This window comes from Alligator mississippiensis, chromosome 3, assembly GCF_030867095.1.
Source record: "Alligator mississippiensis isolate rAllMis1 chromosome 3, rAllMis1, whole genome shotgun sequence".
Classification (NCBI taxonomy): Eukaryota; Metazoa; Chordata; order Crocodylia; family Alligatoridae; genus Alligator; species Alligator mississippiensis.
The window spans coordinates 74,288,026-74,300,604 of record NC_081826.1 but is presented as its reverse complement, the minus strand read 5'-3'; the positions used below and the strand labels follow the sequence as shown (position 1 = coordinate 74,300,604).

General features: G+C 40.6%; 1 protein-coding gene across 5 annotated transcripts in view; it reads right to left on the bottom strand.

Moving 5' to 3' along the window:
* The window catches only part of RB1CC1 (RB1 inducible coiled-coil 1), a 155,676-nt gene that overhangs the window by 11,106 nt on the left and 131,991 nt on the right, over nucleotides 1-12,579 (bottom strand). For 4 of the 5 annotated variants that reach the window (XM_014606838.3, XM_014606839.3, XM_014606840.3 and 1 more), the window contains 2 exons: nucleotides 9,980-10,027; nucleotides 1,393-1,451 (listed from right to left, as the gene is read on the bottom strand). In XM_014606838.3, the coding sequence (XP_014462324.1) occupies nucleotides 1,393-1,451; nucleotides 9,980-10,027 (107 nt within the window). The remainder of the gene's footprint in view (nucleotides 1-1,392; nucleotides 1,452-9,979; nucleotides 10,028-12,579) is intronic. The other variant, XM_059724097.1, reaches the window with a different exon arrangement.

Here is a 12,579-nt window from a genome sequence, read left to right as displayed (position 1 = left end):
TGCTGTCAGCAACTCCCAAGTTGCTTTTTTCCAATTGGAGGGGATGCTAAGCATCTAAGACAGTGATTCAGCAGAGACCTGTCAAATTTGGCATCACCTCTTGCAACTTGTATAAGTGTATACTGCTTGAAGAATGTTTTCTCAAATCTTATTGACTACTCAAATGTCTAAAGCTGGTAGATTTAAGAAAGCTGTGGAAAGTGGAGTGTGTTCTTACTGGATGAGCTAACATTTTCCCAAGTGGCCATTTCCAAACCACAGTGAAGTAGGTGGACTGATCTAAATAGATATCTAAGTCAAGATTCACTTTAGATCCTCTCAACCAAAACCATAGAGAACCTTGAACTTTCTGAAGTTTCTCGTTTTGTAAAAAATAATACAATTAAGACACACATTACAATGAGAGTAAGAGGAATAATGTCTGTTCCTTTTTTCCTTTAAGAAGAAATCTCAGGTACATTTTCATGAGAGCATTATCCTTTTGAATAAATTCTGCACTCAAAACATGAAGTTAATTAACTTTTGTAAATCATTCCCAAGAGAAAATTCTTTTCACAGACAGATAAAGGAAGGGTGCCCAGGCCTATAGGCTCAAAGCAAACATCAGTTAGTTTGGAAAGAGCTAGATTTAAAACCATAAAGGGGAATTTTCCCAGTAGGAATATTGTGATCAAATGTACCAGCACAGGAAATAATCTGGTTTGTTTAGGATAAAAACAAACAGGACAAAATGTTCTGTATTTTGGGAAGTAATGGACAGACATGACAAGCGCATCCTCTAGAGGCAACAGCCTGAGTCCATGCTGCTGTAACAGCAGCAGCACCAGACTGCAGAGAGCTGGGATAGGTAAGATTCAATTCCCCCTACCCTTCTCTCTCCAGCATAACCTCTCCTGTATGAAGCCCTGCATCATAGGAAGCCCTCTTTGGACAAGCAGAATGAGGGACCAATTCCATGTCTCCAGAGTCCACAGGTTCATAATTTTCATACTATTCCATTCTCCTGAACATCATTATTTCTTGGACATAAAATCATGTTGAAATATGCCCAACTAAATTTATCATTATGTAAAAAAATGAGGAAGTGAATTAATCCAGATTAGGGTGACGAATTGATACAGAGAATTTAAAAATATATTTACAGCCTTAGGGAATCCAAACTAGTTTTATAAATGAAACCTGAAAACTTGATGATAATATTAAAAAACGCTATGAATACCATAAAGATTTTTCAATGAGGAAATTCATGCCAGTGTCAGATACCAACTACATGCTAAAATGATGAAAAAGAATGACTATGGATTATCTCCAGGTATTGTACCAGTATACTTATTATTGAAGATACATGATTTATTTAAGTATATGAAATTTTGAGAATATAAATATACTTACTCTCTGATAGCTATTTTTTCAGAATGTCTTGAAGAAACAGATGACATGCTTTGGGACATCTAGGAAAAATGAAATAAACTACTAAAAATATTGACTAAATATGATACAATGTATATTGCAAAAGAAGTTGCACTTGAGTTGGGTCATCTATCAAATCAAAACAACAAATAGTAACAGACATGTAGCACTCCTTTTAGCTTTTTGGCTATTTTGCTTATTCAGGCTAATTTCCTTCCTCTAGTACCTTGTTTTTGTCAGTTTAGAATATCAAATTTTTGGGAGAGGGAAGGAATCATATAAGGAGTTATTAGAATATAAAAGGCAAGAAAAACTACAAAATGGCAATTCTTTGCATCATAAATTATATTCACAAACATTCACAAGTTAAAAATATAGGAAAAGAAAATTTGATACACACACAAAAAGAGCAAAGTACCCATCAGGTATAAGAAAACTCCTGCAGAAGTTTAAGGAGCAACTACTTTTATACTAACAACACTAGTAGAGTATGAAGGATCCAGAGAAGAGAAAGGAAGAAGGAAGAGAGAAGGTCAAAGTTAAAAAATTTATGTTGAACAAAGCTCAAATATGAAACATAGATCATGATCCTCAACCAAGGCACAATGGCACTTTGGATGTTATGAGATCCATTCCAGGGTGCCATGGCACTCGGCCCTTGTGAAAGGAAGTGCTTGCTTCTCCCCTGCCTAGCTCCCATGCAAGTCCTGTGGGGAAGGTACTCCCCCACAGCTGTTCCTGTGGGGGCACCTGCTTCTCTTGCCACGCCTCAGTTCCCAAGCAGCTTCTGTGCTGGCCACTCCCACACTTCAAGCAGTGTGCACTGATGTGGCAAGTGGGAGACCTAGGGCTGCATTTTTCAGGCTGGCTCAACCCCACTCCTTCCATGCTCCCAGGGCTGGCATGAATACATTTTGAGTTTCTTGCAGAGACAGAGAAAGCAAACCTGAAGCCCCAGAATGAGAACAGAACTGGGACTTCAACTAACCAAAAACTCAGTGGAGTTTGAGTCTTTAAAACACTTCCAGGAAGGGTCCTGCACGGAGGTTTAAGAGTCTCCTTTCTCAGTAAGTGCATTTAAGGTATAGATTTCCCTCGTTTTATACTGTTCACGCATTCCTGGAAAACGGCGCACAACTCAAATTTGCAGAAAGGGAACCCACTTTACAATGCAACAAATAGGGATATGTTCCAAGACCTCAACTGTACTGACTCCCAGACCCATTTCTACAAGACAACTTTGGTACTCACCAACAGCAGACAGTACACATAAAGCACAGGGTGGTGGTGAACGTTACCATAATGGGGATGGCAACTACAGAAACACAGGTTGCAAACAAGCGAGGAGCACAGATCCACACAGGAGACTATTTTGGTGTGCGTGACTCCCACAATGCACTGCACAAAGCAGCTGACTGCAGGCTTTCACCACACCGATTGCATAAGAGTGAATTTATCTCGCATATAACGAATTTTTGGTATAAAGAGGGTCATCACATAAGAGTGAATTCGCACATACAGAACCTGCATAAAAGCGAGGGAAACCTGTAGTATACAAAGTTTCTGGGTCCCTCCATGCATTTCTTACATGCCTCTTGAAGGGTTAAACTGTAAACATGAATGACAGTGGAATTCTGGGAAATCATATGCTAAAGGTCCAGGGGGAAGGAGGGCGGTGAGTTGGAGAAGCATTGGGTTTTGAACTGCTTTTGAGGCATAAGGCATAAATACCCTGCATTGTAGAGACCCACTTCTGAGAAGGTGAACAAAATAGCATACAGAATCCAGCAGGGATCTCAAAGACACTCTCTGGACACTGCTCAGATTGTGGGTTTAGGACCCCATGAGATCCAAAGCAAGAAAAGAGTGACCACGTATGGGACATCACCCAACTACAGTGAAGAAATATACATAAACTATATTTATAATCAACCTATATCTGTGACAAATACTGACAGACAATTCTGAACTTCTCTGGAAAAAGGGGAAAAGCAGGGAAATCTGCATGTGATACCATTACATCACAAATATCCAGCCCAAAAGTATTTGGAAACTCTAGATTTTAAGGTTTTTTTTCCCTAAAATGTTTTCAGTTTTGGATCTCATATCTAGACTAATAATTCCAAAATGGTGTGCTGCAGCACCCGCTCCTATGTGAGGAGGTAAGTGCTTGCTCTTCCCCCCTGCTGTGGTCCATGATCGTTTTTTCCTCCCAAAGAGTCTATTCTCCTTTCAAATTTTCTGATAAGCTATACAAGTCAGGCTCCTTAAGTTTCTCACTTTAAGGTGTTTGCTCCAGCCCCTGAATCATCTTTGTGATTTCTTATCCCCATCTCCAATTCTTTAAACATTTTTACTAGGTGTATGCAGAACTCCAGCATCAGTCTTCCAATGCTGCAGAGATAAAAATCATAGGTGCTTGTATAAAAGTGATGAAAACTGCCCATTTTTGTGGTTTAATTGCATGTCACTGTACACATATGGGTTTCTCCACTCCCCCCCAATTTAAAGGAGTTTGGTACATTGCAAACTAAATCACATCCACATATAGTTTAGTTTGCAACGTAGCTATTTGTAACATTGCAGTCTTTTAACAGCTTGCTTCCACCACTGTGGGAGAGGCAGGTTGAAGACCCTCACTACTTTTTTCTTTCCCACCCCCACCAATAGAGCCTGCCCATGTGAGCTGCCAGTAGGCTGAGGGCCCCTGAGTTGCAGGGGGGGCTGGGGGGGGGGGAGGCAGTCCTTCTCTCTGCAGTGGCAGCATCCCTTGGGGCCTGCTCGGGGGAGCCGTACCTGGCTGCTAGTGGGCTGGGTGTGGCCCCAACTTGGAGGCAGCACCCCGCCACATCCAACTCTTCCCTGAGCCCACCTGCTGGAAGCCCACCAGGCACAGCTCCCTGGGTAGGCTCAGGGAAGAGCTGAATCCAGCAGGGTGCTGCCTCCAAGCTGGGGCAGCCTCTGGCCTGCTAGCACCGCACCTGGGTGGCCCTTGGGGGTGCTGCTGCTGCCACCATGGAGGGAAGGACCAATCCCCCATCCCCACAGTTCAGGGGCTGCTCATACAGGCTCTGCCAGGGGGCAGGGGAGTGGAGGAAGCAGCAAATTGTAATCACCACAATTAAATATCTACCATTTCAATTTTGGGGACTAAAACCCTGTTACATGTACAAGTGCACCATCTCACTAATTCCTACTCGCTACTCTTCTGTTTACACATTCAAGCCTCACAGTAGCCCTTTTTCTACAGTATGGCACTGAACTCAGGTTCATCTGCTTGCTAATAGAAATGTTAGACCCTTTTCAGAGAACTCGCTTTCCAAGGTACAGAACATAATTTTGCTGGCCTGGCCAGCATCCATTCATAGATCATTGAGTCCAACCCCCTGCATAGGCAGGAAAGAGTGCTGGGTCTAGATGACCCCAGCTAGATGCCTATCTAACCTCCTCTTGAAGACCCCCAGGGTAGGGGACAGCACCACCTCTCTTGGGAGCCCATTCCAGACCTTGGCCACTAACTGCGAAGAAGTTCTTCCTAATGTCTAGTCTAAATCTGCTCTCTGCTAGCTTGTGGCCATTATTTCTTGTAACCCCTGGGGGCACCTTGGTGAATAAAACCTCATTGCTTCTAGACAGCCAATTTCAGATTCATCTACATCAAAAACATACTGTTTGAACAGGCACAGTTCCTTAACTACCTGTTTTAAGTGATCCAGACTGCTCTGTACTATTCCCTGTATTTATTTACAATTTTGCCAAATGTTATATAATCTTCAAATATTATCAGTGTGACTTTATATTTAATTCTGATCTCCAATGCAACTGTTTGAAGTGAAGCCTACTTCCCGCTCCTGCAGAACCTGAGAAGAAATGCTTTCACAATTTGTCAATGAAGAATCACCGTCAGATACCAGCTGATATCTGTCAGTTAGCCAATACTTAATCCATTTAAAGCATTTAATTGATACTACATAGTGCTGGTTTTAAAAAATGCTGTGCAGTATACAAATCAAATGTTTTATAAAGATTAAGTGCATCTGATGTAGTTTTCTTTATGTACCAAACTTATAATTGAAAAGAATCATCAGGAATATGCAACAAGTCAAACCTGTGGTGGTCAGACTAGACCATAAAACCATGCCAACTGGCAATAATTCTGTTGTTGAATTGTTTAATTCTTTAGCTGAGTCTGGCATGAAACTTCTGACTACTCTGTAGTATTCCTTTAGATTTTTAGAATTTGTCTGAAGCCCCAAAATTTGTTAAAAAAAGAACATCAGCAGGGCAGAGATCTCATCAGCCAACTTTCATATTTTTTGTATGCAAACCATCTAGGCTGATGTTTAAAAACATTTATGCCCGTGTACATGTTGTCTAATATCCTCTTTAGTTACTAATGGATTGGAAAGTATTCTGTCAGCCTCACATGATATATCATCATGCTTCATTCCAAAATGAGAACAGAAACATTTATTGAATACATCTGCCTCCTGTGCATCATTATTAACAGCTTCACTATCTCCACCTAGTGACAGGTCTGTATTATTGCTAGGACTCCTTTTGCTCCAATACACTTAAACCCCATACACATACTCCTCCTTAGCCTTGACAGGCCCATATTTCCCCCCCCCCCTTATTTTTTACTTCTGATTTATAACGATTGCCTCTACTCCCACTTCTTCTACCTTTTGACTATATATACACACATTCCCTTCACTTAGCCAAAGGTATCCTCAAGACTTCCCAATCTTGACTTTTTGGCCAAAAAAACCCTTAAAGAGTTCTCAGGTTCCATTCATGTTTTTAATCCTGATAGTTTGCTCATATTTTTGTTTAGTTTTGAAAAATTAGCCTTTTTAATTTAATTATATCATATTTTACATGCATGTTATATACACTTGGCTGAGACTGTTATTATTTTCTCATATTGAATGCAATTAGGTCTCAATCACTAGTGCCTAGGTATGTTATCAATTCCAGTCTGGTGATTAAAGGGTTGGCTACATTGCCTCAGAAAAGTCAGTCCAATTAAGTTTGTAAAGTGTTTTATAAATAAGCTGCATCAAATGCTTGGGTGAGCTCACAGACTCAAAATTAGAATAGCCTTAATTCAGGTGATCTTAATTCATACTATTCATTAATGTTTTAACTAATTTTAAGTCTACTATTTTTCTTTCTACATGTTTAGAGGCAGCTAATTCATTTAACCTCATTTTTATGGTTTAATTCAGTAGTTTGTAACAAACACCCCCTCTTTTAATTTCTTAGTTATCATATTGATTTATTATGCATTCAAGATCTTTTGGTTTTGAGTTAACATTAATGTTGAGACATTGGTCCATTAACATAACCCTCCTCCCAGACCTCTTTTTTTTTTTTTCCCCTTACACCTTCCTTTCTGAACAAGTTTATAAAGCAGGATTTTATTATATGCATTCAAATCCTTTTCAGTAATACTAAATATATCAACTTCCTACTCATTAACAAGATCCATTTCTAGCTTGTCAAATTGTCTCGATTTTTTTCTGTTTCAGATTTACAGTTTCAGATGAGAGATGTACAACCCCAGTGTTCCTCACAACTTCCTTTGAACTGTTAGCTTAGCTTCTTTAACTAGTTTGTAACTAAGATTAGCTCCCTGCTGTGATTTGCAATCTGCCTTGTATCTGCAGACCTCTTACTAAGAAGTGATCCAATGCTTTCAGGCACAAAATCTTAACTTTCATATACTCGCATCATTGGCACAGCCAATTGTTCAGTAACTAGAGATTTTCCCCCTGTTTTTTCCCTTCTTTGAAACTGGAAAGGATTGCTTGGAATTCCCCAAGTTTCTTATAATTTATGTAGTTCCATGTAATAGTTGCTGGATCCAACATGCATAATCATGGAGATATGCAAGATTACTTTTTATTCCTATCCAGCCTTGCAAATACATCTCTCATTTCTCTTCCAAGGAGACAGCACAACTAGTTGACATCTCTCTTGCTGAATTTTGAAAACACCCAGGTACAGTTTAGGATACTTTTTCACAGCATGTGCATTCAAACCATTAAAACACTGACTTCTAAACAAGACAGTATAGAAAAGTTCCATATGCATTCTTTCCAAAAGGAATAAATCCCAAAGTAAGGAATCAAACCTCAAAATAATAAATTTATTAAGTACTCAAACATACATAAATGTTTAACCCCTTTGTTGATGTATGAAATTCAGCTATATAAAATTTAGAATTTTCAAAAGGCACTGAAAGGTTTTAGACACTTCTGCTTTTGACATTCAGAGGAAACTGGCTACCTAAATCCCTATCTAAACATAGCATCTTGGGATGTGCAGTCCAGTACTTATAAATGGAGACTCATTTAAAAATTATACTTGCAGTGATCGGGACATGCCTCAAAGCTTTCCAATCATTAATAATTAAAGTTCACTTAAGAACCATAAGGTTTTTTGGTTGAGTAATGTGTATTTGCTTTAGAGCTGAAGAACACAACATAACCACAGAGCTACATTCAATAATAACAGCAGTGAATCAATTTAATCAGTGAGGTGGAGGGAACACCAGGGTGTGCAGTATAGGGAAGCGTGCAAGTGGGGGGGCAGGTGGTACTTGGCTTGCAGGGTGTGCCACCCCCGCCACTTAGAAGTTAGACGCCCTGTTCAAAGGCTTTCTTTGGTCCTATTACTCTGAGCAGAGGAGGGAATGAAAGGCATGTCCGAACACTCAAAGATATAAAAATCCTGCCAAAACAAAAATCTTCCTATGTCAATAAAAACCCTGCCAATACAAAAAGCTTCTTGGCTATTGCATGTACTAGTGCCATCCAGCCTTTCCCAAATGTATGTCCAATTCCCTTATTTTTGGTGTAAGATGGGTAACTGCAATGACTAAACGGAACCCAGAGATTGATCAAGGGAGGGTGGGGAGGGGACATGCATCTGTTGGAGTGTAATAATACTCAAAGGAAAAACAGTGAAAAATGTCTTGGAGTACATGAGGATTAATGCAGATGAAGTGAAAGGGGGTAGAGCAGGGGAAGGGGAGAAAAAAAAATGAGACGAGCTCTGCCAGAACACTTTAAACAGAAGAAAGTGAAAGGAAAGAAGGAAAGGCAAAAAAGAGGAAGTAGGCTGTATTAAAAAAAAGTTAGATGAATCCCGTCAAACTTAAGTAACAGGTCTTCATATACAGAGAATAATGTGGAAATGAAATGATCTTTCTGCATCCATTGAACTTAATCCCACTCTGGATTCTGTTGTGCAAATACACACTTGGGGACATTTTATACAGAGTATTTATTCAGAGGGCCACACTTAGGGATTGTCAGACTTTTCTTTCTAGTAATGATTTCAAATACTACTGAAAGTTTTTCATCCTGGGCAAATGCAGACAACCTATATGTAACTTGACCATGCCATCTAAAGATCTTAACATTCTTATAATAAAGCTTTTATTCCTAAAACATCCTAGATAGATGCCTTGAAAATCTCCAAAGAATAGAGAAGGAGGCCCTCTTATTCCCTACATAGTTTGTTCTATTGTCCTATTTTTCTCAGATTAAGAACCTTTTCCTAAAATGTTAACTTCATTAGATTGATGTAGTTTAAAACTGCTACCTCATGTGGCAAGGAAAAACAGTTGTTCTCTCTCTTCTTTATGGCAGCCTTTCAAGTATTTGAAAGCTGCTATTATGACCCTTTTAAAATTTTCTGTTCTTTAGACTAAACATATCTATAATTCTTTCAACCTTTTCTTGTACCACTATCATTTAACTTTATCAACTTACTGCTCATCTTTGGATCTTTTTCAATTTCTCTAAATTCTACTTAAAATGCAGTGTCCAGCAAGTTCCTTCAGCTTCCTGGAATGAACCCTGTCATGCCCTGTTGACTTAATTTATTCCACAACTAACAAAATGTCACTGACATATTCCTCATTTATGAACTACTTGCTCTCTACCTTCTTCAATTAGGTTAAATGTTAGTGACTAGCTCTCAGATTCTTTTTTTCTTTTTGGAGGTAAAGCAGTGATTTTTTGTAGGCAAAGCAGACCTGCCTTCTTTGCATTTTCTGTTACTAGCTCACTCTTACTAGTGGGAGAGGGACCCACAACTCCTTGTTCTTTCCATCTGGCACATTTGAAAACCTTTTTTTGGTCTCTAACATTCCTTGCCAGTTATCTCATTTTCCATACTTTGTTTTTCACCAAACTTCATCACAGTTCCTATAGTTCTCTTAAGCTGAGGTTTGACCACTAGTTTCAAGTTCCATGCTCCCACATGAATTACATAGGTCGCAGCTTGATTTACACACCTACTCCACTTTAACATGTGGCAAGCAACTAACCCTACTAATCTCATAACTATTTGCTTATGTCTTATTTTCCTTTTCTGAATGATTAAAAATTAACCAAAAAAAGTTGAATCATTTATTTCATGATGCAACTAGTATCTTGTTTGCCCTCGTATGCGCATCTAATATGCACAAATGTCAAATCTGTATGAATATTTGAATTTTTAACCTTCAATTCACTTTAATTAACTTCTTTTAAATTTAAAGACAAATACTTACTAATCTTTGATTTAACCGCTTATTCTCCTCTTCTTTCAGCTGCAATGTCTGTAAAAGACAGTAATTTAAATATGATTACCCAGTAATGTTCATTATACTGCATAAAGATCAAATAGTTTTGAACTGACTAGCACTGAATTTTCCATGCCTAACATACTTTATACTGTATATTTTGCAACTCTAGAATAGTTTCTTTAGATCCTTTTTTACAGAAGAAAAAAAGAAACACTGAAACTTGAAAAAGTCTGACTACCCATGTGCTGCTGAGCTCACTGCCAAACTACTGGGAAACTACTATTTTTTTCCCTTCCTCTTGCATCCCAGCCAAGAAATTCAGAAGGGATCTTACTGACTATACTAACCTATAAACCAATGGAAAGGCCAAAATCAAATGCCTAAGTAAAGCTGAAACTAAGTTCCAATTTTCAGGAGGGAAAGTTGTAGTTGGGGACAAAAAGAAATGAGAAGTAGCTGGTTAATCATTTAGGTGTTTAGTGATGTTTCAAGTAATTAAATATCACGCCCCCACTTTTTCACCACCAAAAATCAGTCACACTCTATCTAAAACCATACTTAAATACAAAGCAAAACTATGCAAAGCATGACGCACAGCATTTAGAACAGTTTAAATATGGTTCAGACCTGACATGGACAGACATACTAGCCTGTTGAGCCAGTTTAAAACTGCCTAGAGTAGTTCAAAAGCACACCTGGAAAATCAAGTACTGCTGTGATCTGGTCCACTGTGAATCATTTCACTGTTATGTGTGAACACTAAGCATTCTTTGACATAAGCCTTGCTTGTCTTCCTGGCATCACACCCCTCAATTGCAACTGGTCTTTATGGTACACAGCCAAGACTGTCCCCCTATTTTTCCTTTTCTCAGCACTTTTTTTTTTTTTTTTTTAAATCAGTGAGCTCACTTGCACTGCATGTTCAATAAAAGCTGTCTTTAACAACCAGCTGTGTCCTCATTCCCTATTCAACTACCCCACTGCCTCATCGTGCCCCACCCAGCCCTAGGAAACCTAAAATCATGGGTTTACAGACTCTGTGCTGTGCCCCACATCAGGCAAGCACACTGCCAACTCAGGTCAACTGCAGGCTGTTGGAAGTGAAAGGAAAACATAAGAGCTACAATGCCCCTAACCACAGGTCACCCACCCCTTGGAACCTCCAAAATACAGGTGCAAGGACTCCACCCAATTTGCCCACTACAACACGATGGGCTGGGTGTTTACCCTCATCCCCTAGTTTCCAAGAAGAAGCATTTGGGAATAGTTTTAACTAGAGGTGCACTGATACATCAGTCTAATATCGGATCAGTAGCGATATAAAGAAAATTGGCTGTACTGGAAAATGGCCTGATGGCACCAATAATATGGCTGATAAATAACCGTGCTGCGTTCAGCCACAGCACAGCACTAAGGCAGCGAGAAGCAGAGCCGACAGCATGGAGAGCTGCCTCCACCTGGTAGGTCTGTGTGGCAGAAGGGGTAGGGAAGGGGTGGGAGGCAGATCAATGCCCGTCGCGATGAGGGAGGGAGGGGACAGGGGCAGACACTACCCAGCTGGGGGGAGGGAGGGGGGGAGAAACAGAGCCACAGCTCATGGGGGGGTGGCTCCCACCACTGCTTGCATCCTGGGAGTGCATGGGGGGGGGGTGCCCCCAGATCTGCACGGGGTGGGACAGGTGGACTGCAGCTGTGGGCTGGAGCCAGAGCTGTGTGGGGATCTTCTTGCCAGGGGCTGGGCTCAGAGTGAGTGCCAGCGATGCTGGGAGGGGGCTACATCCACCCCAAATTTCAGCACAGCTCCGCTCCCAGTGACGCCAGCTCTCTGGCCCAATGCCTTGCCTCCACCCATGTGCTGGGAAGAGCCGGGGCTGTGCCGGGGAGCTGGCACTACTGGGAGTGGAGCTATGTGAAATCTAAGGTGGCTGAAGCTCCCTCCCAGTGCCGCTGGCACCCACTCCAAGCCCCACGTAGCTCTGGCTCCAGCCTGCAGCTGCAATCTGCCCATCCCATGCAGAACCATGAGCACAAGCAATGGTGGAAGCCACCCCCCCACCAGCACAATCCGTGGCTCCATCCTGTGCCCACCCCAGCTGAGCTGTGCCTGGCCCCTGCCCCCTCCGCTCTCACACCACAGGGAGCATTCATCTGCCCCTCTCCCCCATGCCCCTTCTCTCCCCTCTCCTCTTCCACCACATGAACTTACCCGCTAGAGGCATCTGTATCAGAAATCAGATTGGTAAATATCGGGTATCAGTATTGGCCCCCAAAATCTTTATCGGTTCACCCCTAGTTTTAAATGTTCATGTGTCTACACACTTAGTGTGAAAATCTCTAGTTTCCTGGCTTGCAAAATGAAATTCTAGTCTATAACACTACACTTAAAATACGAAAGAACAAAGGATAAAACAATAATTACATATGTAAACCATAAATTAAAGTATCTATAGTTCTACCATCAGAAAGACACTATCACATAAGGGTTAACACATAGTAACTAGAATTAAACGGATCTACGGTAGTACAATGCAAGAGGCAAGAATTTCTTAGGGTGATATACTTTACTGGACCAACTGCTGTGAATA